General features: G+C 50.0%; 2 protein-coding genes across 7 annotated transcripts in view; one reads left to right on the plus strand and one right to left on the minus strand.

The window, feature by feature from the left end:
- Window positions 1–16,737, plus strand: part of LRIG1 (leucine rich repeats and immunoglobulin like domains 1) — a 110,474-nt gene extending 93,737 nt beyond the window's left edge. Inside the window, exons 12-19 of the mRNA XM_080801945.1 lie at window positions 3,150–3,313; window positions 10,168–10,488; window positions 11,668–11,949; window positions 12,397–12,816; window positions 13,169–13,294; window positions 13,898–14,044; window positions 14,648–14,932; window positions 15,030–16,737. Coding sequence (XP_080658071.1) covers window positions 3,150–3,313; window positions 10,168–10,488; window positions 11,668–11,949; window positions 12,397–12,816; window positions 13,169–13,294; window positions 13,898–14,044; window positions 14,648–14,932; window positions 15,030–15,289 — 2,005 coding nt within the window. The 3' untranslated portion in view covers window positions 15,290–16,737. The remainder of the gene's footprint in view (window positions 1–3,149; window positions 3,314–10,167; window positions 10,489–11,667; window positions 11,950–12,396; window positions 12,817–13,168; window positions 13,295–13,897; window positions 14,045–14,647; window positions 14,933–15,029) is intronic.
- Window positions 16,614–27,512, minus strand: part of SLC25A26 (solute carrier family 25 member 26) — a 126,371-nt gene continuing 115,472 nt past the window's right edge. For 3 of the 6 annotated variants that reach the window (XM_080801950.1, XM_080801951.1, XM_080801949.1), the window contains 3 exons: window positions 23,000–23,064; window positions 21,952–22,025; window positions 16,620–17,860 (listed from right to left, as the gene is read on the minus strand). In XM_080801950.1, coding sequence (XP_080658076.1) covers window positions 17,743–17,860; window positions 21,952–22,025; window positions 23,000–23,064 — 257 coding nt within the window. In that variant the 3' untranslated portion in view covers window positions 16,620–17,742. Of the gene's footprint in view, window positions 17,861–21,951; window positions 22,026–22,999; window positions 23,065–27,512 lie in introns of all 6 variants that reach the window. The other 3 variants (XM_080801948.1, XM_080801947.1, XM_080801946.1) reach the window with 3 other exon arrangements.

Consider the following 27,512-nt stretch of genomic DNA (forward strand, 5'->3'; position numbering starts at 1 on the left):
GGGGAGGGGAGGCATTTTAGCCACCTGCCTTATGCATTTATGTAGCTATGAGATTCAGGCCTATTGAGTAGATGTTCTTTCTTAGAAGGGTCATGATCTTAAAATGGTGAGTGTTCACCTTGCATTTCTTTCAACTTTTCTTTGAAACTTTCAATAACCTGATTAGATGGGAAGAGGGTATTCTGGGAGAAAGAGGGAAGGGCAGAGAGATTTTCCTTCTGGCCTCCGTAAAAATTGAGGTTTCCTGAGATACTTTTCTGGTTGGGAAGAACTGGCCCCTTCCAGGTGCTTGGGACCTGCCTCCCCCAAATATGCCTCAGCATGGTTCTGGAGGCTCAGCCTTGGCCGCTGCCTGGGTTTCCTGCCACTCGCTACATGTACCCAGTGTGGCTGGCCCTGGGCCCAGTCCTCTGATGGGAGAAACGGTTAATTCCACTTGGTCATTTTCTTCCCCCATCTGATCAAGTACCGTGTACTTCGTCATGCTTTGGGTAAATTTCCATAAGCGATGATTAGAAACACATTTTGACTTGGAATCATGAAAATGCACTGTAAGCCAGCAGAGTGATGGGATGGCTGGAGGCAGGAGTTGGGGAAGCGGTGTCTGTTAGCAGCTGACAAGAAGGAGAGTAGCAGAAATCGGCAAAGCCTTGGGGTTGCTGGCTGTTCCCAGTTACATCTTCCAGCCTCACTTTTGTCTTTAAAGGGGGTGTGTGTGGTGGGGGGGGGGTCAGGGGTCAGTGTCCTTACTATCTGGCTGGACTTGCTCTCCATCTGTCTTGTTGGTCCTTTTCTTCTTTATTTTATTTTATTTTTTTTTAAATTTTATTTATTTATCTGACAGAGAGATCACAAGTAGGCAGAGGCAGGCAGAGAGAGAGGGGAAAGCAGGCTCCCCACCGAGCAGAGAGCCCGATGCGGGGCTCGATCCCAGGACCCTGGGACCATGACCCGAGCCGAAGGCAGAGGCTTTAACCCACGGAGCCACCCAGGCGCCCCCTTTTCTTCTTTAGAAAGAGCACTCACACATGCACGTGAGAGCCATGGGGAGGGTAAGGGGGAGAAGGAGAGCCTCAGGCAGGTCCCACGCTCAGCACAGAGCCCGACACCGGGCATGAGGTCGTGACCTGAGCTGAAATCATTCAGACCCATTAATTAACCAGCGGAGCCACCCAGGCGCCCCCAGTCTTGCTGGTCCTGACTCACTCTTCAGGAAGATCTTTCTTCCCCAAGTACCCTCTCTGTGCCGAGGTGTTGTCTCCTCTTTGTGAGGTGGGCTTCACTGGACAAGGCAGGAAATCCTGAAGCAAGCTAGGCCAGCGCTATGTGGCGTGAGGCATAACTCTTCCCACACACATTTCTGATGGGCAATAAATGTCAGGTTTGCTTTTCTCACTTTGTTCCTGTGCTCAAATGAAATAGGTCCCTGTTCTCCACACAAGTGCATCAGGTCTCACGGTAACAGCCCAGTGTCTTCCTCTAGACTTCACTCAGGCTTTCTGACAGTGGGAGAGTTCCTCTCTGTGTGTCACGGACACAGCGTTTTCGGTGTGTGGTGACAGTCCATCCAGCCACCACCCACAGCCCACCTGCAGCAGCTGCTGGTGTCCTGGGTGGGAGTCAGCCACTTCCTCAGTTGTGGCCGTGGGAGCCCTCCTGCAACTGGACTAGCTCCACAGGTAGATACCTCGAAGAGCAGAGCCACCTGCCCATCAAATACAAATGCACAAATCTTTAAAAAAATAAAAATAAAAATCCAATGCTGATTTAAAGGTCAGATGTGGGCAGACATCCCAGTTAGAATGGCTTTGAGGTCAATTGTATCAGTCTTTGAAAAAGCACCTTCAAAAGTATTTTAATACGAGATAGTTAATCTGGGAACCACGAGGAACAGGACGGAAGAGTAGATTTTACTGAATTTAGCTAGCATTGGGTTCTCTGGCTTGCATGTCATTCTTCCCTATTGTTTACTAATTTGACAGTTCTCTCCTTAGAAAGCCCGTGTGAAATAGAGGAAAACCAGAAGCTGGCCCGTTTGATGTCGTGGTTGACATGTGGGGAAAATGGTGTGTGGAGGAGGTTACTCCTCTCATATTGGCCCACGTGATGCTTGTGGACTTTCTCAGTATACTTGTGCCCCCTCTTGTCACCATGTACTAGAGGCAGCTCATGGCAGGGGAGCCCATGTGTTTTCTCCCTCGGCCCTGGGGGGTGTGGGCTGGCCTCCATCACTGAGCTCACGGCCTTGAGGTCTTCCAGGAACAGGGCAGCTAGACTCTTGGGTTGACTTATCTTCAAGTGACTCCTCAGGAAGGAATGTCCGCTGAGATGGTGATTCCGATTTCTGCTTGAAAAGCTTATCCTTAGTTGCTGAGAAATGAAAAAGAAAATATTCTCTGTTTTGGTTGGATTCTCACAAAACCAGAGTTGTGCATTCTCATGCTCCCTGGGCAGTGGCAATTAACTAACAAGCACTGTTTAGGGAGCGGAGTCCAGTTCTGCCGGCCTCCTGGATCATGCTGGTGCAGAGACAAACACAAACAAGAGGGAACCGTGCTGGTGAGGCTTACGTTTTGGAAGTAAGAAAACAGGCAGCTGTGCCAAATAAAAAACCAACAGCAATGTAGAAAAAGAATGCTTCTCGGAACTTGTTTCAGATTTAGATCAAAGTCTCAGACTGGGTTTGGAAGCTCCCATGGCTTATCAGGAGAGTGGGAAAAAGCAGGGGGGGACAGGGCTCCTCGTCTCTGTCGGACGGTCAGAGGCTGGAAGAGGTTAGATGGTGCCCGCGGGGTCATGTGAGAGCAGTGAGTGCCCGTCTCTGCGCACATGTGCACTCGGGGTTGTGCTAGCCGTGGGGTCAGTAAGGCCCGAAGCGTCCGAGTCACCCGGGGACTTGTTAGAAAGGAGAGATCTTGGCTTCCACCCCAACACCCTGAGCCTGAGCTGCATTTTGTGACAATCTCCCGGTAGGGAATGTCCTGCTCTAGGTCACTGGAGAATAACTGAGAAAAATCTTTTCCCTTCCTAGATTGCTGGTGTTAACAGCGGAAGCTGACCAGAGGTGACGGAGGGAAGGAATCTGTGTACTGAGGGGATGTCCCTGTCTTGAGGTCACACCTCCGACATCCCTTTTGTTTCTCTTTCAGCCACATCAGCAGTGATAGCTTCTTGTGTGACTGCCAGCTCCAGTGGCTGCCCGCGTGGCTAGTGGCCAGAATGCTGCAGGCCTTGGTGACGGCCACCTGTGCCCATCCAGAAGCGCTGAAGGGCCAGAGCATCTTCTCCGTGCTGCCGGAGACTTTCGTGTGTGGTAAGACGGCCTTCGTGACTGTTTTCTCACGAGGGGCCAGGAGGCCAAGGAGGAACCCCTCCGTATGGGAGTGACTCCTGTGATCAGAGGAATCCCCAGTTCCTGCTTACCAATCAGCCATTGGGTGCAACCAATTTCCCACGGAAACCACACATAATATTTGCTGCAGAGACACCTCATTCTGTGGTCCTGGGAGGACGTGCCTTTAATCAGAAGGGAGCCTGTGCTGGCTCAGTTACAAATCAGAATAATCAGTTATTGGAAGAAAGTTGTGTTGTCTGAAGACAGCTCCAGTGCCCAGGTTTAGCTGTGAATTTACTCAGTGTAGGAGGCTGGGGTTTTAATGTGTGTTTCTTTCCAGCCCCAGGAATGAAAGGTTAAACACAGGAAGAACAAGTCTCATGAGAACAGTTACTGTAGTAAAAATAATTCCTTGTTGTTGACTTGCACTCTGGCTGTTTCTCCAAACCACTGAAGTCTGCCCTTGTAACCTTATACTCTTTCTTCCTTCTGATTGTTGGAGCATGGGTCTCGCCATCTTTTTTGACCAAGGGTGCTCGGAATCCCACGTTTGGTTGCACAGAGCATAGAGAGGCTGGCCAGCTGGAGACGGGGCTCTAAGCAGGAGCGAGGGTGGGATTCCCAGGCAAGATGGGAGCTCGGGAGCAGGCATGAGTCCCTTCTGCCTTTTGTCCTCCTGTCTGCCCCCTGCCTTGGGTGCGATGATCCCAACCGGGCGCCGCCTTAGCAGTGTGGGGACCCCGCGGTCCACTTCTCCACCCTACTTCTCAGGCAGAGCAGCAGCCAGTGTGCCTGCTGCAGTCCGAACACAGGTACCCCCCTTCCACACCTCCACCCGCCACCACCATCACCACCGCTTCTGAAAGTGGGCTTACCCTCCCTCGTGCTGATCCAGTCCAGCAAGCAGCCCTGAGAACACGCGGTGTGGGACAGGCCTCCAGAATGAGCTTTCCTCCTGGCTCAGTGTGCAGGCATGTCTGTGCAGAATGTGAAAGTGCATCCAGCTCCCATTCCCGGGGTCAGAGTGTGCAGTCCGCTGTTCACCAGGGACCTGGGCCTTGACCATTCAGCTGTTAATCAACCTTTCTGAAATGGAGCTTTCTGCACCTTCTTCCCTTTCCCTGTCCCAGGGCATCGTCTTCCCCTTTGGATGAGCCACGGTGGGACGTGGGTCCTGCTGCGCCCAGCCTCCGGCCTATGGCCCTGGCGTGTTTCGGGCTGTTCCGAGGTGCAGCAGCCGTCTGCGCTGCACTGTAGCTCAGGCTCGTGAGTCTTCCCCCTCCTTTTTTATAAAATGGAAAAATAACCGCTTCACACCCATGAGCATTGCATCAAAAAGTCAGCAAGTGTTGGTGAGGATGGCGGGATGTCTGAACCCTCCTGCACTGCAGCTGGGAATGTAAACCGGCTCGGCCCCTTTGGAACACAGTTTGGGAGGGTCCCTGACAATGAAACATAGGATAACCTCCTAGCTGTGTACCCAGGAAAAACAAATATATTTACATAAAACCTGGACACAAATGCTCACGGCAGCATTGTTCCTAATAGCCAAAGAGTAGAGATAATCCAGATGCTCATCACTGGGTGAGCGGATACATACAACACAGCACGGCCATGCTCTAGAGTATTACTGGGCCATGGAAGGGGATTGTTCGTACAACAGATGAACCTTGAAATATTTGAAGTGAAGGAAGCTGGTCACAAAAGACCATACCCTCTGATTCCGTCTACATGACAAGTCCAGAAGGAGTGAATGTCATGTCCAGAATAGGTCCCCATTCAGGGGCCGCTGCAGGGGTGGTAGAGAGGTCGGTGATTACTGGTGGCTCAGGGCGGAGGGAGACGGGATGACGGCTGGAGGGTAGGGCGTTTCTCTTCGAGGGCAAGAAAATGTTTTTGTATTTACCATGAAAATTGTTGTGTCATGATTCTGTAACAGTCACTGTGTCAGGTCACCAACCAGTAGTCTTCAGAATACTGAAGAGTGGTTTAACCCCACTACCACCTACCCGATCATTCTCATCCTGTAAGAGAAACTGTGTTCACAGCAGTCACACCCTATGCTCCCCTGTCCCCAGGCCCTGGCAGCCGTGACTACATTCTATCTCTAGGATTTATCTGTTCTGGATGTTTCATATAAACGGACTCCTGTAATATACAGTCTTTTGTAATAGCTTTTTTAACAGCGTAATTTTTTACTATGTATCAGTACTTTTTTTGGAAGAGAGAGAGACAGCGACCAAGTCATGAATCTAGGGTGGGGAGGGGCAGAGGCAGAAGGGGAGAGAGAATCTGAAGCAGGCTCCATGCCCAGCACGGAGCCCAACACAGGGCTCAATCTTATGACCCTGAGACCATAACCTGAGCCGAAATCAAGAGTTTTACTTCTTCCTTTCCAATCTTGATAGCTTTTATTTTTTCTTGCCTGATGGCCCTGGGTAGAGCCTCCAGTGCAGTGCTGAACAGAAGTGGTGAGGGCAGACATCTTTGTCTCTCTTGAGGCGGGGAGAAACATTCAGTCTTTCACCATGAGATGTGATGTTGTGGGTTTTTTGTAGATGACCTTTCTCTGGTTGAGGAATGCCCTTCAACTTGTAATTTGTTGAGTATTTATAAAGGGTGTTGGATATTGTCAAATATTTTTTCCACATTTGCTGAGGTGATCAATGGGATTTTTTCCCTTTATTGATATGGTGTATTACATTGATTTTTGGACCTTAGACCAAACTTGCATTCCTGGGATAAATCCAGCTTCATCATGGTCTATAATCCTTTCTGTATGTTGTAGGATTTGGTTTGCCAGTATTTTTATATTGTTGAAGATTTTTGCATCTGTACTCATAAAGGTCTATAGTTTTGTTTTTGTCTAATTTTATTATCTGGGGATACTTGACTCATATAGTGGAGTCTAGAAATGTTCACGTCTCACCTGTCTTTTTGGAAGAATAGGTGTCGGATTAGTGGTAATTACTCTTTAATTTTGGGTAAAATTTACCGGAGTAGTCATTTGAGTCGGGCTTTTCTTTGTGGGAAGTTTTAAAATTATTTATTCTGTTTCTTTACTTGTTACTATCTATTCAGATTTTGATTATTCTTGAGTCGGTGTTGGTAGTTTGTATTTTTCTGAGTTTGTATGTGTATGAGGTTTTCTCATTTGTTGGCATACAAATGATTCATAGTATTCTCGTTGATGTCTGTAGGGTTAGTTGTAATGTGCCCTGTTTTTTCCCCTAATTTTAGTGTCTGAGGTCTTCTCCCCGCTTCTCCACTCTACAAATCGACAAAGAATTAACTTTCGTTTTCATGGATTTTCCCCCCTCTATTTTTTTCTTACTTATTTCTGTTCTAATCATTATTTCCTTCTCTTTGGTTTGGATATAGCTTGTTTTTCTGATTTCTTAAAAATGATAATGTTAGTAATTTGAGATCTTCCTTAATGTAGGCATTTACAGCTCTAAATCTGTCTAGAAGCACTGTTTCAGGCTGCAGCATTTAAGTTTTGGTATTTGTTTTCACTTTCATTCATCTCAAAATATTTTCCAATTTCTCCTACGATTTCTTCTTCTACTTACAGAAGTACCGTGTAGTTTCTGAAAATTAGATTCCCAGTATTCCTTCTGATACTGAATTTTTACTTCATTTCATTGCCATTAAAGACACTTTGTATGATTTCTGTCTTTTTAAAATTTATTGAGATTTGTTTGTAGCCTTACATACGGTCTCTGTTGGAGAATGTTCCATGTGCACCTGAAGATGTTTATTCTGCTGCTGTAGGGTGGAATGTTCTGTAGATATCTGATAGGTCTGTTTGGCTTATAGAGTCATTCAGGTTTTCTCTTGCCTTGAGGGTCTTCTGCCTCATGGTTTTATCCGATCATTGAACGTGGAGTATTGAGTTCTACAAACTATTGTTGCATTGTTCATTTCTTTCTTCAGTTTTGTCAGTTTCTGCTTCTTGTTTTGTGGAGCTCTGTTAGGTGCATATATGTTTGATGTTTAGGTCTTGGGATGGACTGTTTTACATTGTGAAAAATGATTCTTTGTCCCTAGTAACCATTTCTGTCCTAAAGGCTATTTTATCTGATGTTGGTGTAGACACTGTAGCTTTCTTTTTGGCAACTATTTCCCTGTTTTTGACCTTGAATCTAAAGTGTATCTCTTAACAACAAGAAAGCATATAGCTGGGTCATGGGTTATTTTAATCCATTTTAGAATCTTGCATTTTTGACTAGAGGGTTTAACTGATTTGTTTAATGTAACTACTGATAAGATAGAATTCGCTCCTTGCTATTTGCTTCCTAGGCATCTTTTTTGTTGTTGTTCCTGTGTTTCTTCATTACTGACTGGTTTCGTATTAGGTATCTTCTGATATGCCATTTTAATTCCCTTCTTGTTTATCTTAGTATTTTTTGAGTTATTTTCTTAATGACTGTGTGAGGATTATAATTAACATCTTAAAAACAATCTAATTCAAATTAATAATGAAATTAACCTCAGTAGTATGCAAAATTTTGCTCCTACTAAGCTCCATTTGTAGAGACCCTCCTTTGTGGTATGGTTGTCATATAAATTACATCTTTATTTATCATAAGCCTGTCAACACAGTTTTGTGATTATTGTTCTATATAGTTGCCTTTTAAATCAGATAGAAGAGAGTTACAAAAATATACTATACTTGCATATTTACAGATATAGTTACTTTAATGCTGCTTATTTCTTTGAGTGGATTTCGGTTACTTTTGTGTCCTTTCATTTCAGGGATTCCCTTTAGTATTTCTTGTAGGGCAGGTCTGGTAGCAGTGAATGCTGTCAGGTTCTTTGTTTTTAAATCTGAGAGTGATTTAATTTCTCCTTCACTTTTGTAGGACAGTTTTGCTGGATACAGATTTCGTCACTGACCAGTCTTCTTTCAGTGCTTTGAAAATATCTTCTTCCTCACCTCCATGGTTTCTGATGAGAAATCAGCTGTTCATGTTACTGAGGATCCCTTCTGTGTTGGGTTGCAGCTCTCCTGTTCAAGATTCTTTGGCTTCTGACAGTTTGACTATTAAGTTTCTGGGCGGGGATCTTTGAGTTTATCCTTTTTGGCTTTGTTGAACTTCTTGGATGGGTAGGTCCCTATTTTTCACCAAATTTGGGAAGTTTGGGGCCATTATTTCTACAAATACTGTTTCTGTCTCCTTCTTCTTGGACTCGCATTATTTGTATGCTGTGATGCTTTGATGTCCCACAGGTCTCTGGGACTGTTCTCAGCTAACTCCATGGCTTTCTGTTTCTTAGACTGGATAGTTTCAATTTCACCAGCACTTCTGCCTGCTCAGTGGGGCTATTGAGATCTTCTAGTGAATTTTTAATTTCAGTTATTATACTTTTAAACTCCCAAAGTTATATTTGGTTTACCTCTACAATTTCTAGTTCCTTATTGGTGGTGTTTGGTGGGAAAGTATTCCAACACTTTTCTTTTCATTTTCTTAGACATGATTTCTTTTAGTTCTTTGAAGGTGTTTTATAAAGTCAACGTAAAGTTTTTAAGTCCAAGATCTGGGCTTCCTCAAGAACAGTTTCCATTGACTGCCCCCCCCGACCCTGCCATTTCTTTGTATGTTTTATAGTTTATTGGAAACTGAGCCTTTAAAATCATGTGGCAACTCCAGAGATCAGATTCTCCTTCCATCTTGCCCCTGGTTTGTTGTCATTCTGTTTATTATTACGATTTGTTGAGTGACTTTCCTGGACAAAGACCGTAGGCTGTTCCATGTGGCCGCTGAAGTGCCCCCTGGTTAGCTGATGACTGGACAGAGACTCCTTCAGTTACCTCAGAAGGTCTCCCATCCTTTGCCCAGCATCGCTGGTGTGCTGAGGGCATGTGGCCACTTCTGTTGGCACTGATCCGTAATCACAGTTGGGAAATGAGGCTCCTCCCAGGGCTTTCTTGGGGCAGGCAGATAGCCCTGTGCCTGCACGTGGCCTTCTAGAGCTTCAGGAACATGTGGGACCTTTTCATTGACCGCTTTTTCTTTTCCTTTTTGGGTTCCCTGTGGGCTCCAGCGGATACTGCCTCACCTCTAGGGACTGCTTGTTCTGTCACATGTCCTAGGACCAGGGCTTCCTTGCTGAGTCCACCGTATCAGGTCAAATAATGCCAGAGGATGGGGTCCTTGTGGGGGCTCCACAGCCATTCTGCCCGTCTCGGTGGTCGGTAGGCTGCCGGGTTTTAAGGCTACCACCCAAAGCTGGGCAGAGAGGCATGGAACTTAAGCTGAGTTAGATGCCACAAAGCTCATGCTCCTTCCTGAGATTCAGGCACTTTCTTGAGTCAACCCCCATGAGTTGTTACAGCCTTTGCTTGTCAAGGCCTTCCAGAATTCTGAAAAAGTTGATTATAACCATTTTTGCCAGTGTTATTGTGGCTTTAATGGAGGTGCAGATTTTTGGAAGTTTGTCTTGCGTTTTGGAAATGCTTCTCACTCCCCACCTGTGGGCGTGAAGTTGGTGGGTAAGGTCTGTGCATTCCCGACTGACGGTTCCTCACTCTCTGTTAGTGTGTTTTATAAGATGAGCAAGTGAAGCAAACTGTGGTATTCTCCCGGAAACTCCTGAAATGCCTGCTTTGGTACAGGAGCACTGGCGGATGGGTTTGCAGTCCGGGAGTGTGGTCACAGAGGTGATCCCTGCTTAGGGGTTTCTAATCTGAGAAGGCCAGAAATCCCCTGAGCGAGTCGCTCGCAGTGTGTGGTGGAGCTGAGGGCAAGCAGAGACCCTGCAAGACATGGTCCCTCTGTGTCCGGGGAGCCTGGGTGGGAGGCTCTTCAGTGTGGCTCTCCTCTACACAGATGACTTACCAAAGCCCCAGATCATCACCCAGCCGGAGCCCACCATGGCCGTCGTGGGCAAGGACATCCGGTTCACGTGCTCAGCGGCCAGCAGCAGCAGCTCCCCCATGACGTTTGCCTGGAAGAAGGACAACGAGGTCTTAGCCAATGCCGACATGGAGAACTTCGCCCACGTGCGTGCGCAGGACGGGAAGGTGATGGAGTACACCACCATCCTGCACCTGCGCCGCGTCACCTTTGGACACGAGGGCCGCTACCAGTGCGTCATCACCAACCACTTCGGCTCCACGTACTCGCACAAGGCCAGGCTCGTCGTGAATGGTAAGGTAGCGCTCTTCATGCGGGCGCGAGTCCTCTAACGCCGCACGCGGCTCTCCATGACCGTGTCAGAAGGGAGACGCATGAGCCTCATCGGGACACTGGCATCATGGGTGTCACTGGTGTCATTGGTGCCTGGGGGCCCCAGAGCAAGTTCTGGAGGTTGAAGGGTTGTTCTCAGCGATTTACCTATTTCTAGTGACTTTTTAAAAATCCAGTTATTATGTTAAATGCAATGATGGGCCCAAGCCTCATTTTTTTATCCATTTATTATTCTCCACAAACCATGATGTCTGGCATCCAGATTCCCAGCATACCCGACTGTGGGGAAACTCCTGCCCTCTGAGCTTTGGAGCCTCTCCAGGCGGCTTTTCTCAGGGCTGCCAGCCGTCACAGTTTAGGACGGAAGAAGAGGAGCTGACAGCTAGAGCGGTTGAGCGCCCCACCACCGTAACCTGGTTTTGAAGCCTCCAGTTATTAAGTGCTGGAACCGGGGTCCTGAAGCCCTTAAAGGCCGCCAGAAAACCCATTCTCTACCCCACACATGGCCTGTGGTCTTGGCTTATTCTGACGGAGTTCTCTGTATCAGAAGCTCCGTGACCTGTGAGACTTGCTGCCGAAGTAAGCCCGACGGGAACCGCAGTGGTACCCTGGTATGTGCTGGCCGCTGGCCGCTGGCTCAGGGAGTGTAGCAGAAGGAAGCTGGCTGACCACCCCAGCTGGCGAGCATCCAGTGATGGGGCCTGACACCGCCTCTCGGCCTCTGTTTCCCCAAGAGGGAGAGGCCCTCCCGTTGCCCTGCCCAGGGCAAGAGCATGTCCTCCTTCCCCGTCTTTGTGTCCTGTTGGAGCCTCCCGGGCTCTGTTCTGGTGGTTAACGAAGGCAGGCAGGCATCAGTGCCCGGTATTTATGGGCTGTCCCCCTAATGGACAGATGGCCATGTGAGGGGGCACTAGGCAGCCTCGGGTTCACAGGAGCGAGCCACGGACGGGAGAGGCTGGCCATTTGGGGGAACCAACTGCTCCTCTCCCAGGCGGTGGGAGCAGGTCAAGGGAGACACTGGCACAGATGGCGGGGAGGGGACAGACACCCACCAAGCAGGAGGGCTCTTCGCCAGAGGACTGTCCCGGCTTTTGCATCCAGCTCTTCCTTCCCGCAAGCCTGATGATCTGTATTTTGCAGTGTTGCCGTCCTTCACCAAAATACCGCACGATATTGCCATCCGGACTGGCACCACGGCCCGCCTCGAGTGTGCTGCCAGCGGCCACCCTAACCCGCAGATCGCCTGGCAGAAGGACGGAGGCACGGACTTCCCCGCTGCACGTGAACGACGCATGCACGTCATGCCCGACGACGACGTGTTTTTCATCACGAATGTGAAGCTGGAGGACATGGGGGTGTACAGCTGCACCGCCCAGAACTCGGCCGGCATCGTTTCCGCCAATGCCACCCTGACAGTCTTCGGTCCGAGCGCTCACACCCTGAGTCTAGGAGGCCATGCATGCGCGGAGGGGGCAAGGGGTCACCCCTCCTGGGCACCTGGCAGTGGCCGAGTGGGCTGTGCTGCTTACCTTTGCATAAAATGTTCAGGAAAATGTTAGAAAGCAGTTCAACAAGTGGTTCTTTTTTTTAAGGGAATATTTTCTGTAGGGCTTTCATGGAACATTTTCAGACTGCCCTCTGACTTGGGCTGGATGGGTGTGGTCTCCTGTTGGAGAGACACACAAGTGGAGCACAGGACAGGTTGGGGAGAGAAGGGGCTTCTCTGAGGCTCAGGAGTTCCTCCTCCTTGTCAGAGCTACACCCAGAACGGTCAGGATATGGTCAGGTCTCCCAAAAAGCTCTGATACAAGATCTGTCCAGAAGGCAAGGCAGACCCCCAGAATAACCATCTCCTCTGACTTATTGCAGAAACCCCATCATTGGTGGTGCCCCTGGAAGACCGTGTGGTGTCCACAGGAGAAACGGTGGCACTCCAGTGCAAAGCGACCGGGAACCCTACGCCCCGTATCACCTGGTTAAAGGGGGGCCGCCCCCTGAGCCTCACCGAGCGGCACCACTTCACGCCCGGCAACCAGCTGCTCATTGTTCAGAACGTGGTGGTGGAGGATGCGGGCCAGTACACGTGCGAGATCTCCAACACCCTGGGCACGGAGCGCGCGCACAGCCAGCTGAGCATCGTGCCTGCCCCCGGCTGCAGGAAGGACGGCAGCACCGTGGGCATCTTCACCATCGCCGTGGTGTGCAGCATCGTCCTGACGTCGCTGGTCTGGGTGTGCATCATCTACCAGACCAGGAAGAAGAGCGAGGAGTACAGTGTCACCAACACAGGTCAGCCACTGCTGGCGAGGAAGCAGGGTGCCCTGGGCCTGTGCACAGCAGCCGCGTGCTGACTCGTCACTGCAGTGACCTCTGGGATCATGCCTCTGCTTGTTCTGGCTCCCTCATCATCCCTGTGTGCTCGCTCACACGCTCTCAGACTCAGACCTCCAACAGCTGTATTTTTTACACCCAGGTGGAAAGTGAGGCTGAGCTGGGCCCCCCAGACCCTCTCTCTGCACAGCTTGGGCAGCTGCTGTTGGGAGAAGCTTGTGTCTGGGCCTGATCGCAAATGGGTGTTCTCATGTCTTGTTCCCACGGAGGATGGGGACACCTGCTATCTGACTGTCCTGTCTCCTTGCAGATGAAACCATCGTGCCACCGGATGTTCCAAGCTACCTCTCGTCTCAGGGAACTCTTTCTGACCGGCAGGAAACTGTGACCAGGACTGAGGGTGGCCATCAGGCCAACGGGCACATCGAGAACAATGGTAAGGCCTCAGAGCCCAATGCAACCCTGTCCTCAGGAGCCCCCTGCCCCCACCCAGGGCAGGTGCACAGCCTTATGCTGAGCGCATCTGACCTTGAAGGCTGGCAGACTGAAGCCTTCTGTTGGGGTTTTTTGGCCCTACCCTGTACATGTTCTCCAAGGTTTTAAAAATCCAACCCCCAGAAAGTTGATCTATTGGGTTCAGCATCTCCTGGTCAGGATAAGGTAGGATTGAATAAGCTGCAAAGGACATCACAGGCCCTGAAACCAGTCCATTTGTTGAGTAAGGGCTGGGCCCAGGCCTGCTCTGTGGTCCAATCTCTGCTACCAGAAAGCTCTCCTAGGGTGAGCCACCGCTACAGGGGAGACTGAGTGCTTACAGGGGGCACGTCTGTCCTCACAGGAACCGCTCCCCGGCACAGCCTGAACACTGAAAGGCCTGCCTGCGGGGGTGGGTTGTGTAACCAATGCTCCTTGCTGGTCAGCAGGCACCCACTTTAAAGACCATTGTCAAGAGGACTGTTCGGGTAGTTCCTGCCACTTGTTCTCAAGCTTCCTCTGACCACCTAAGCCCATTGTTTCTAAGTGTGGGAATCTACTGCAGGTACTTGTCCAAGGGACGCCAGCCTCTTCTCAGAGGTGGACGCTCACGGCATCACGTGCAGGCAGCCGAAGCTGTGTGTGGGCTCGAACAAGGAGCCCTGGACCGTGATGGAGAAAGCACCGCAGAGACCAGGGCCACAGAAGACAGGTAAGAGCTGCTCTCATCAGCAAGAGTTTTCAGTCCTCAAAATCAAAATTCAGGTAGACCTGTTCGTGAAATGAAAGCAAGAGATGCGTTATGGGTCTGGGACTGTCTCAGAATCTGGTATTAGGTGTATGAACAGGAAGCTGGGGCCTGGCTCTCCTGATTCCAAGGTAGCAGGTCTCTTACGTCAGTCTGTGGGGTGGTGAGCCTGGGCTTGAACTTTCCAGATTTGTAAAGGGAAAGGGCCAACCTGAAGCACCTTTTCACCAGGCCTATTTTTGAGGCTGTATTTCTAATTACTCTGAAGACTCCTGACAGCACGTGGTATGTCATGTGGTGGTATTTTTCTTTCTGTGATGGAAGAGTAGGACCAATTTCTCTCATGAAGCAATTCCTCGGAACTGTTGAAACAAGGAGGGCCCATTCTTCCTTAATGGCTTGGTATTTACCCAGTCCTCCTTCTGTGACCATGCCTGGGGGAGAGGGGAGGTTTGAGAGAGTTGGTATAAGCAGGGCTGTGGCCTCCCAGCCAGGCATGCAGCTCCCTGGGCGGGGATGCACTGCTCGGGGGCGGTGGCTCTGATCCGTCTCTGCTCTGTCCTGCAGAGCACGGCGGCCCCGTGGCATGCGGGGATGGCAACGCTGGTGTGGACGGTTACTCCAAGGAGCAAGCTTTCTATCCTCTGCCTGTGACCAGAGAGAGTACACAGCCAGGCACGCTCAGTAGCCAGGAGCCCAGTCAGACACACCGAGAACATTCTCTGCCGCCTCTAACCAGTGGGACTGCTGACGGGTCCCGCGCTGACTGCAGGGGGTCCCTCTACCCCAGTAACCATGACAGAATGCCAACATCCTTGAAGAAAAAGCCACTGGCGCCTCCAGATGGGAAAGGTAGACGTTCACAGCCTTCCAGGGTGGCACCCGCGGCGGGGTGGGGGCGGGGAAGAGGCCAGCCTGGAGCTCTGACGCGTCCCCTCCTTTCTCACAGGAGCCTCTCCGTGGACTTTGGCAAGGTTGTGTGAGCCGGACTCCAGAGACCTCCAGCCTCCCTCGACATTAACTCCAGGCAGTCCTGAGCTCTCCGAAGCCACCTCGGGCTTTCCTGACGTCCCCAGCGAAGGCCAGCACTTGCTTCTTTCCAACGGACACCTCCCCCAGGTGTGCGACGCCAGCCCCGAGCCCCCAGCGCTGACAGGACAGCCTCCAGGGAAGCGGGGCGTGCCCCTGCTCTTTCCACCGAAGATCTAGGCTTGGTCTACCTCAGCTCTTGTGTCCGTCTCTACAGGAAGGGGAGGTAGTAGGAGAGGCTGTAAGGAAGCTTGAGTTCAAGCGTCACTGATGTGTACAGAGTTTTTAAAACTTCCATGTGGAGTGTCCGTGGTTTAAAGGACTTGCAGCTGAAGCCCAGAACCGCAAGAGGCTGTTGTGTACAAAAGCAGAAAAGTATTTGATACCCTTGTACATAAGAGTTTTCAGAGATTTCCTATATATTATATATCTTTTGCAGAGGCTATTTTAATCTTTAGTGCATGGTTAACAAAAAAAACCATACAATTTTGACAATATTATTTTTCGTATCAGGTTGCTGTTTAATTTTGGAATGGGGGGTGGGGAGGAGTTCTGGTGCCTTAATGCATGGATGGAATTCGTAGAAGCTAAAAACCACATTTGCTCCCAGGAGTTTCTGGAGGGCGGGGCGGAGGGAAGTCCTGGGGTTTGCCTTGCACTTCCTGGGACAGCCCCCCAGGATGCGGCCCAGCCCGGGCCCTCCTTTGTGTGCATCGGCTTTCACTTCCCGTCAGTATCACTCACGTGCGGATGCTCCCGCAGCTCGGCTCCCTGCGGTGTCCTGAGATGCCCGTGTCGCCCTGGACCTCTGCCCTCCAGGCTTTTGTAAGTTGGGAGTTCCTTGCCAAGCAGAAGGGGTGGGTTGATCCACGTCAAGCCTTTGTTCCAAACAACTAAGCACTGCCTGCCTGCCTTCCCTGAGAAAAGCAGATGTGGTTGTCGGTCTCACTCGATTGTCCTTTGAGGCTTATTTTACTAAGATAGGGGCTGCTGGTGTTGGTACCTGTGGATTTTTCAATAGTGATGTTTTAGTTCAGCCAATAGAATTCACATGACATTGACCATGGGGGAGAAAAAGGGTCGAGTCCTTCCTTTTCAGGGCTAGCTTCTCTCTGCTGAGGATCCGGAGCATGTCTGTCCACGTCCTTCCCTCACACAGACAGACCCGGGCTGGGGCTGTAACAAGTCGAGGCCCCTGGCCGGGGTATATTTGCACTTTCGAGACCTGTAGCTAACCATCTTGTGAGTGCCAATGTGTATTTCAGGAAAAATTACATTGAAACAAGGTCCTTAGAAAATCTCAGAAAGCAAGTTCCTTTAGCCCAAAAGCTGAAGGTACAGACTGACAAAATGGTTGGTAAAATTTTACTCTCCAGTGTCATCACTGTTCTAAAAGGTAAGCACATTTAGAATTGTGTTCTCAACAGTCAGCTGATTGTTACTTCCACAAAATATGTGAATTTGCTGCTTCTGAGAGGCAATGTGAAAGAGGAAGTATTACTTTATGTACAAAGTTATTTATTTATAGAAATTTTGGTACAATGTACATTGAAAAACATGTAAAATACTGAAGTGTCTAACAAACAGCATTGAAGTGTCTAAAATAAAGGTTCATTTATAAATGTTGATTGTGTGGCTGGGGGCATTCTTCTACCCAGTTTCTCCCCCTTCCCGAAACTCCCTTAAAGTAAAATGCAGTTATGCTGCCTTTGATTATGTTTTCCCAAAAAGGGGAAAATTTCTTCTCAGCAAAGCAAAATCCTATACTTCTTTGCTGCAGGGAAGATACACCACCCCTGGATTCCTGAGATTTCTCTCTGAATTTTTCTAACACCTGGAGCGTATTAGTCAAGCTCCGCAGCAGTGACCTCCCCATTTCATTTCCAGTACTGCACAACAACCCTTCCCGACGGGGCACGAAGATGCCGCGCTCGGTCCCCCAGCCGGCCCCAGCCCCTCCTTTGGGTCTCACGTGGAGGAGCATGGAGTGGGGCTCAGGTCCTCAGTGGGCCCACTGCGCCCTCCTACTCCGAAGCCAGCCAGTCCCACCGAGGCCCTGAGCAGCAACTGCTTGCTTTCTCGCGCACACCACGTGGGCTGCTGGACGCTTCTCTGTAAAATAATACAATCGTGCTTTTTAGGGGAAATCTGGGGGTAGTTAAGAACAGCAGCCTGGCTGCCCAGAAAAAGGCCTGCTTGCACCTGCAGGTCATTGTTTCTCAACAAAGCCCCAAGCTTCACCAGGGGGAGCCAGCCAGCCCCGGGTCCCACTTTCCCTCTGAGTCCCCTTCCTTCCTGCTCCCGGTCCAGCCCCACCGTCTCTGCCTCCCACGCTCGGTCCGCTAGCGGCGGGCAGGAAGTGCGAGATCAGCTACAGATCAAATGAAGGCTCCAAGCAGCCTGGACTCAGCATCGGCACATGGCTTTATTCGGGGGGCTGAGGACGGGGTTGAGAGTACCGCTGTGGCCAGGGTTCTGTGTGAGCGTGCCAGCCAGACGACAGCAGGGAAGACACGTTCCCAAGGTCCCCAAGGTCCCTGTCTTCACGCACTGGAGCCTGGGGCGGAGCACCACACGGCTGCTCCCATGCCACCCTTTCACTTGAGAGCTGAGCAGGGGGCACCGTCCCTGCTTCAGGGCCTCTCTCTGCCAACTTCCAACAGCAAGCTGCGGGTTTGCTCGTAAGCACCAAGAAAGATGAAACCTCCCAGGCTGATGGCTGCCATTCGAGGGAAGACACCTGCAAATAATCTGGGGAAGGAAAAAAGCATGAGGAAAGATTCCTTTTAAATCGGTGTGTGTAAAAAAGGTTAAATTCCAACACCCACAGCTTGCTCAACTCAGCACACCACACTCATTAAACCCCGCACAGCACTTAGAGCGTTTGCTTTTTCCTTCCAGAATGGCACTAAATTACATTCCCAAGTAGACTTGTTGAAGTTTGGGCCCAGCTGTTTGCTGGCTAACGTGGCTAAATACCAAACAGCTTACTTGTGAGCCTTGCAATTAAGCCCAGTAATTAGTCAAGAAAGACTAACTCTGTCCCCACAACAGGACTGCTGAAAACGTCCAGACCGCTTCCGTCTGTGGAAGAGGGTAAAATGGACTCCGCTAAAGCAGTCCAGGGTCTGACTCCAGGGCGCGCGTGGCGTCCCCCAGGAAGGGAAGGTAGGCTCCGCCGGAGGAGCTTTTTCCCAACAGCTCTGCCACTCCTCCAAGGACTTGGTTGCATTTTGGCCTTAGAGGCCCACAAATGTGATGCCACAACAGGAATTGAATCTCCATGCATTCCCTCTTTGTCTTCTCCCCTGAGGAAGGACCAGAAAGGCCAAGAGTCTGGGGACAGCACCTCCTCGAAGGTTCAGTCCCCACGCACCCCACAAGGCCGGTCGGAGGAGCGACTTCAGAAGAATCAAAGGCAAAGAAAAAGAACAGCGTTACTGTCCGGGACGCAGACCGGAGGTTCACTCGAAAAGCCATCCTGTGGCTGCGCACGCGTGTCTGTTCAGAGACGGTCCTCGCGGCACTGCCGGCACCAGCGCGACCACACAGCGCCGGCTCGCGGGCAGCCCACGGGGGCCGAGACACACACCTGCACGGGGGGGTTCTGCCACAAGTCCCAGAGCGGTACGCGTGAGCGCAGCAAGGAGGTCAGCATCTATTCCAACACCTCAACCTTCTCTGGAGGGCAAGACTAGAAACACTCCCTGCCTTTCTAGGGTAACTGAGCCTTTTTACCAAGAGTATTTTGTAAAGCAGTAAAAATCAGGACGAGCGGGTTAGCAGTGAGGACACTTTGGATCCAGCCTAGGGAAGAAAAGTGAAAATGGCCAGGTTATGTGAAAAGGACATAACCTCTAAGACAGAGGAAAAATAGCACAGTAAGCTCAACAGGGACTGGCCAAGGAAGCGGAGAGAAGGGACCCCCCCCCCGGCCGCCCCCTCGTTTCTGCATGGCCGCTGGGACAGGTCACACACCTCCGTGTGAGTAGCACTCAGCACTTCTGAGAAGTCGGACTTAGCATTAGGGGGCCCTTTTGTTAGGGAAGTAGGGATTTAAATCATTAAAATACTTCAGATAAGATGAGAACCTCTTGTTTTTGTCCAGAGGTAACCATGAAAACTATACAAGGAGAAAGGTTGTTTAGCTCAGTGTCATGCACCCTGTTTTTTGCGGGAGGTGGTAGGTGAGGACAGAAACTCACCCATTACCACTCGGAGGGCCCTGGGACCTTCTGGCCTGATACACAGCTGACCCCTCTTGGCCCTACCTGCACAGAGAAGGGTGCCAGGAGGGGGGTCAGCAGAATACCACCTGTGCCATGAAAGCCAGCCTGCCTCCCTCCCTCCCTCCCAAGCAGACATTTCTGAAACCTGCCTTGGTTCAGCTTTTGCTGCCGATGAACTCCGCTGCTCCTGGCAAGGGGCAGATGGAAGCAGTTGACGGTTTCACTAGATGACAATTGGATCTATTAACGTAATTACAGTCTTACGGCGCAGTTGTTCGTGCAGTGGGAGCCCGGAGCAGAGGGGGCTGTGTTCTCCGGACCGCGGAGCACACGAGGGAACAAATGAACAAATGGAGGGCACGGGGCCCAGCAGGGGTGTGCACGGGGCCCGCGGTCCCTCCATGAAGGGCATGGTCAAGGAATACACAAAGCCAGTTGAGGAAGAGGACAAGGAGGAAAGCCCAATGCAGGACACAGGCTTCCCCATCTGCTTTCCGGCTGCTGGGCTGAAAGGGCGTGTGGTGGTTCTGTGTTGGGGAAATGAGTTGGACTGAGAGCATATATTCCAAGTAGGTGCCAGAACGTGGTCTTCCCCCACGAGAACCAACATGCAGAGACCGCAGCGTCCCCACTCGCCCCCGAGAGGCCAGCGCCGTTTCCCTGCAGGCTGGGGAAGTTGCAAGTGCGAGACGACGGAACACTCCAGAGACGCACAAGGGGGCTCCAAGGCGGTGGAAGGGCCCGCGGGGGCTGTGTGGGACCCAGACAGAGGAGGCAGGCCAGGGCACCCAGGGATGGTTTTACAACAGTGGCCCATGTTTGCAGGGACTGTTTTGTTTGCGTTGAGTTACAATTCTGTTAAATTATTTGGTGTCTCTTATACCCCTGTTAGTAGGAAGCTAGTGAAAACCAGCATTTCTCAATGACCAGCATGGCTGCTTGGATACTCTGCTGAGGACCATACTGTGCATACTCGGGACAGCCCAGACTCGAGATGCTAAGCCAAATTCCCAATCACCTTTTCAGGGCTGACAGTGCGGACAGAGGAGCCCTTTGCATGTTTAGGTCACCTGTCCTCTGCCTCTAACTCTGGTGTCGCCCAGTTACACCACACCGAGCACACAGCACAGTGGGGACGGGGAGGGTTTGGTCTCGATCCGGTCCTCACAGGAATTCCTTCTCCACAAGCTCTCGGGGGCCAGGCCCATCCTGCTCTACCCGCATCCGGCCGTCATCTCAAGCAAGTCCGATGCACTGCAGCCCACACCAACCCCACAGAGCTAAGTCAAGAGTGGCGGTCCGAACGGTGGTTGCCATAAAACCTAATAGGAGCCGCAATGAAACAAAGAGGGCCGTACAATTCAGCATTTTGACTTGATTATCATTTAAAAAGGCTACTACACGCAACATCTCTGTGCGGCTCAAAACTATCTGAAACACCGAGAATCTTTCACCTGCTACTAAAAAGTGGCTTTAGAGTCTCTTTCTCTCACACCATTGTTCAAGGTGAAATTTGTGTCAAAACTGGTGTGTCTGAGGCACAAGCAAGCAGACTCTTACTTACGCTGTGTTGGCTCTAAGTGGCCCACGGCCCCGCTCTGCCACTCCCTGCCTCGCTCATGCTCAAGTGCTCCTTCCTGTTACACCCACTTCTTGTCTCAACATCCTTAAGCCCATCATCAGCCGGCATCAGTCCACCAGAGCTGGCCCAATCCACAAAACCACCCAACGGGACCTACTTTTCAATCTACCAGTTGGAAATTCCAGAGAATGGGGCCATTCTCCTGCGAAAACCTCAACTGGATCCTCACCAAGAGGCCTCAAGTTGCCCAGCTATCAAGTGGCAGAAAGAAAGACCTGTCAAATGCACATAGCCCTCCAGTCAGTCCTCGCCACAGCCTCAGGGAGAGGTGGTGGCACTGCCTCGCACAGCTGTCCCCGCCAGCCACACTCTGCCACAACACTACCCCCATCACCACTCTCCAGGAGGCGGCCACAGCTCCGCTCTCCAGGGAGAACCCCTGCTAGGTCATTCCAAAGTGCACACTGTTGTGTCACGACCTGTCCAGACCCCAACACGGAGACGTGTACAGATGGTAAAAGCAACGTTTTGGCCAAGGACGCATTTTCAGACACAGTGTTCGGAGTCTGGGGCACAGAGCACAGTAGAGAGCGGGCTTCAAGCAAGGCGCCACACACAGGGGTGCGGTGAAAGTAACTGCTACTGATCATAGTGAGAAGTCTCCCCAACGACAAGTGCTTTCCTCTAAATGTCACCCTCACTCGCTTGCATTCCTGCATTCCATAACTGGAATCCTGTTTGCTCAGAGCTGCTGCCCGGAACGTGGGGGGCGGGAGGGATGGTGGGCAGGCACATGGGTGTCCTCCAACATCCAGACGGACAAGGCTGGTGATCACGTGGCTAGACGTTGCATCAGCTTGACTGTGCACTAGCATCTCACACAGGCAATGTCAAATATGTTGGTGCAATGTAAATAGAGACCCAACCAGGACGATTGGAAGCAAGGAAAGGGTTTCATCCCGTTCAGGCTAAAGGCAGGAAGAGCCCGAGGAGAGGCGGAAAGGTGGTTTCACCTTCCTGCGTGTGCTTACCCTGACAGTCCGTGCGTCCGCCAGACCCCGTGCAGCGCAGACAGTACGTTCCCACTAGCGGTGCTGGAACCAGCCTGTGTGACCGACAACAGAGGAAGCCATTACCTTATGAAATTCCCCAGCTGATCCTCAGATGCACGGCTCCCAACCGCCCTCTGCTAGGACAGTCTGAAACAGAGTGGGAGCTTCTCGGGAATCAGGACCCCTGGATCGCACTAGACCAGAAGCCCTTCCATTCATTCCCACCCACAGGTAAGCCCTGACGGACAGGAAGCTGCTCTCCTAGGTTCTTGCATCAAACTGGACGCAGCGCTCACCTAGGTAATACACCAGCTGCTGTCTCACGGGACAAAGACTGAAAGCAGAGTGACTGAGTGGAGAAGAACAGGCACTGATCAGTCTATACGGTCCAAACTTGCTGAAGTAGCTAATAGACACGTTTAATAAAGAGCGCTACGTTCCATTTAAAATGAGAGCGATTCTCTTGGGTTTAGCCTTGTCCACCCACATAACAGAATCCCGTGCTCACTGTCCCACTTTTCCCTAAGGGTAGGACGTTTTCTTCTCTATGGCTGTGCCCCAGATATGTTATGCACATGGCATTCCATGACATCCTGGTCTAGCTTTTTCCATAACAATTTTTCTTTTTAATGAAAAATGTTTTCAAACTGTGACAACTGTCCTGATGGACCCAGTGAAGGCCAAATGCGGTGTGAGTTTGGCGCCTCTAGCCCACCTGCTGCACAGCAGGAAGCGAAGCAACTCTCTTGAGCCTCATGTCTGTCGGCCGTGAACACAGAGTGACCTGGAACATGGCATCACGGCCGAGGCCCTGCAGCAGCCCTGCTGGCTTATGCGATGCCACTGAGCATGATTTCGGGAAGGCGGGGTGCCGCACGGACGCCGCTCACAGGGACGATGGCGGGCACCCCTCACCAACAGCCGTGTCCGGCTGGGCAGCAGGCTCACACCGCAGTCACACGCTCGCGATACGCACAAGCCCTGGGGGGAGCACGGACAAGCTGTGTCTGCGTGACCTAACACTTACCTTGGCCAACATGATTCTTGTTTTTGCCACATCCAGAGGCGTGGTGACTGCAGCTGCAAATCCACCTGCGCATAGAAGAAGACCCAACACGTAAAGGAGGGACTGTTTACCATATTACACAGTCTTATTTTCTCATTCCTCCTAAGTCTGCTGAGATCACTCCCTTATCGTTACATTCACTGGCCTGACTCAAGGAGAGGACGCACATGTGCGAAACCCACATGCCCCGTGGCTCTCATAGTGATGGTGAAAGAGATGACAGGATAATGCTTTACACACTCAAGTGGGAGAAAAGGCCCCATAATTTATCTTGCTCTTTTGTGGAGCAACAGACCTGTGTGTGTGCATGTGGTTGTGTGTCTATGTTCAGACACACACTGTCCGTAGGAGAGGCTCGCTGCTCCCGATGACTCTCAGAGGCCCTTGGCTTCCGGGGACACTGTTTTTGACCCAGACTCCAAAATGCTGCTCTTTTTTCTGGTCTGAGATAAAATGGGCAAACAGAAGTATGCATATTGCTGCAGGGACTTTCAGTATTAACAGCTAAATTCTTTTAAGTTAAAAGGGTAAAGTTTCCTGTCTTTGCAGGCTTCAGAGAACAGGCCAGGCCGAGTAACGACATTTCTAGGCCCCCCTCTGCATCCTGATTCCACAGGCACTCTGCCCACAGCTTCCTTCCCACCTTCTCTTCCACGGAATACCATGACTGCCAAACTGATATTTAGAAATTCCACACATTGTAATATCCATACCTACGGACAGAGGAATTCGAGGACTTTTTTTTTTTTTTTTTAAATAGAAACCACAGTATATGTTGTCAACATTTTATTTAGTGTGATAAAAAAGATGTATTTTAAACTCCAAGAGGCCCTGAGGAGACAGAAATAATAAACCTGAAAGGGCTTTCTCAAGACTCGGCTTCCGTGAGCTGGGCTGCAGTTTCACAGGGGGCTGAACACAACACTTGTACGATGGATGCTCCAGAAATAGCACGTCTCCCCCTGAAGTTCGTGCTGTGTGAAGCTCATCTGCTCTCCGCCAACTATCTTTCTAAACGTGCTGCTGAAATAAGATCCTCACACTGAACTCTGGCAGCAGACATGAGTGACTTTTTGAAAGATGTACCCATTTATGCTTTTATGTCCCATTTCTGGTGATTCACAAAGGACACACCCCTTAGGGCTACAGATGATCAATTACATGAGCCCCATTTGCTTTAGCCACTTTTGTCCTAAGTACATGTGAACATTTTCCTCCGGATTCAAAAGCTGCCTGAAATTTACATACTTACTCAACTTCAGGCAATGAATCTGTGCTATCCCAAACTCCCCACCCCAAATCTGATAGTGTTTGGCGTTGTGTCCCTCACTAGCTGCAAGGGTTTGCAGGGCTCAGCCCAGAAGAACTCTGGAAGAGTCAGAAAGATCAAACCTTAAATCCCGTACTTAAATACAGTGCTTATTCTCTAGGTAAAGCACCCCCAAGACACGTACTTCTGTAACTGCCACCCCATCTGACCAGTGGGGCAAACTGAGCCTCAGTGAGGTTACAGAACTCACAGACAGTTTCAGCGCAGAGGGGAGACGTGAACTTCCCTGGCTCCAGACCATGAGCGCATGGTCATTGAGGATGCTAGGGCCCTCAGGTTTTTTCATCTGTAAAAAGCAGGTAAGAGTATGACACAGGCACTAAGTAAGTCTGTGCCAAGTGTCTAGGGTAACGCCTGGCTCTTTCCTGCAAGGGCAGAGGTAAAAAGTGTGATTTTCCTTCATGGCTCTAGCCCAGTGCATACAGCAGACACTCAAAAATGCTTGCCAGGAGCCCAGGACAAGCATCTGTAGTTTTTACAAACCCGAGGTTTTAACTCGTCCTCTAAAAAAGAGGAGGAAGGGGAAGCTCGGAGTGGATATTTGGGCTTACTTGGTACCCGGCAGGTGGGACTGTACCAGGCACCGTCAGGACTTATGGCATCTCGTGTGCATGGGGACTATTCCATGTGGCAGACAACTTGCTCAGGGCCACACAGTATGGAGCTGCGACTCAACGTCAAGAGCGACTTAGCTCCAAAAGTAGTGCTCCTTGACCACGTGATAACTGGTATGTGATAAGACATAAAAATGTGCCTGATTGTTAAATCTCAGAAGTGCATACACCATTATCCTATTTGAAAATGTTCACAAGCTGGGGGTCTTGGTGGCTCAGTTGGTTAAGCGTCTACCTTCCGCTCAGGTCATGATCTCAGAATCCTGGGATCAAGCGGGGAGCCTGCTTCTGCCTCTCCCTCTGCCCCTCCCCACTTCTCTCTCTCAAAAATCTTTAAGAAAAAAAGAAAAGAAAATGCTCATAAACTTTCCTAAACCAAATCTGAAGACTTACAAGTTGGTGAAGACATCACTGGTCTCCTGACTACTCAGGCTCCTGAGTACTCCTCACTTACCTATGTTGAAAAGTATGTGTCTTCTCATAAACGTGGGTACAGTGCACCCAACGTGTCTTGGTCCCTAGCAATAGTGCACCTGTCCCTTACTGTGGCTGCCTGCCAATGTGCTCTTAGAGACTGCCGCTTCATATGAGTAATATGAAGAAAAGTCCAAGACAAAAACAAATACACTTACATAAGTCCCGATTTTACTATGACGGTAGCTGCATTTTATGAAAGTTATCAATAAATCAGTTTTAACATCTTCAAATGTCAAGGACTGCTTTACTACCCAGCCCTTGCCACGCTTTTTATGAGGCTGCAAAGAAGGGCCTATGAAGATCAGGTAATAGAATAATGGGTTACAGTGGGGAGGGAGCTGGGGACCTGCGCTTTTGGTTAAAATGCAGTGATTTTCTGCATTTTACTTAAGGAAACTATAAACTGCTGGTAATAAATACGAGGAACATGATAACATATTAGCCAGGAAATAATTATTCGGTGCAGCCACTGTAGGCTGCCTATGTGCTAACATGGCGTCACACCTGAAGCAATTGTCTATGGGTTCCACAGACGGAGGCTCTCACGGAATGTCAGGCTAACTGCTTTCAGAGACCAGGTTCAGGGGAAACTGGGAGCTTACAATAAAATGACACATCACATGTCCTTAGGGAACAAATGCAGCTTCGTGACCACCCCAGACAAAGGGGCCACCTTCCTCCAACAAGTCTGGATCTGTCCCACCCCAGCATGTGCCTCGGGGGCGTCATCTCCAAATCAGCGGACACACACAGGGCTGCAACAACAGGGCTTTTGTGTGTTTCAAGGTTGTGCCAGGCCTTCTCATTTGCTACCCAGATAAATCCTTCACCCTGTTCTGAAATTTTTTTCTCTCCTTTTTACTTAAAAAAAAAACAAAAAAACCCCCAAAAACTCATTTTTTGAGTGTGAGAACGTATGTGCCCAAGCCAGAGGGTGGTGGGGAGCAGGAGAGGGAGAAAATCTTTAAGCAGACTCCCCACAGAGCATGGAGCCCGATGAGGGGCTCTATCTCATGACTCATGAGATCATGACCTGAGTTGAAACCAAGAGTCAGATGTTTAACCGACCGAGCCACCCAGGCGCCCCATATTCTGGAATTTCAAGCCATGAAAATTATCTTTTTCTGTCCCTCCCACTCTTTCAGTCCTGCTCCTTCTCTCTTAGAAAATGTAAGCAGATGTTAATTATGAGAAACTGACCAAAAAACACTAGAATATTCTGCACATATCACTATAGTAGCAAATGTCATAATTACTTAGGTTGAATTGTAGATTTATATTTAAAAATTAACTTGTAGTGAGAAAGTTGGCAAAGTCATTTCCCCCTCCCTTCATTTAACCCCTGACCAGAAGCCAAGGGAATTTCTGAGCATGACAAGCCATCAACACCTCCAATCTCAGGGGACATTTTTGGATATTTGTGCCAAGTAGTTTATAAAACAAGCATGGGCACAGAAGAGTGCCAAAGATAGCACAGAGAATGGTTCATCCATGATGATTTAACTATTTTAAAACTGGAAAAGTGCACAAGGATGAACAACCTGATTTCTGATATGAGGGCAAGTCTTGTCACTGCCTTTGTGGCCAAGTGAGGCTGGAGAAGCCGGGTGGGGGTGGGCGGGGAGGCACTGACAGGCCTGGGATGGCGGCCGGGGACAGGAGCCGTTCCTCCATGGGGTGGAAGGCCCAGCGGCACCACAGACTCCCACCGGCTACCACTTTTTCACAAGTTGGGGATATTTTTAAATGATATTTTAAAGGTTTTAGAATAGTTTTAAATCAATAAAGGTTTTCAAATCGTAACTGTATGCCTCACGATCAACATACCAACTGAAATTTTAAAACAGAAGGGATATAAACAAAAATATACTTGTTTTCTCACTTGACAAGTACATGTGGATCTACGTGCAATGGATTTTCGCAGACGCTGACAAACTCCTTCACTGACCAGAACCTCAACTGAAGAAATACCGTAGCGCACACAGAGGAGTTTCTAACTCTCCATGCTACCGGAGGTCATTATGTACGGACACTCTATCAATAGGTTACTCTC

Source organism: Martes martes, assembly GCF_963455335.1.
Source record: "Martes martes genome assembly, chromosome: 1".
In the NCBI taxonomy this organism is placed as follows: domain Eukaryota; kingdom Metazoa; phylum Chordata; class Mammalia; order Carnivora; family Mustelidae; genus Martes; species Martes martes.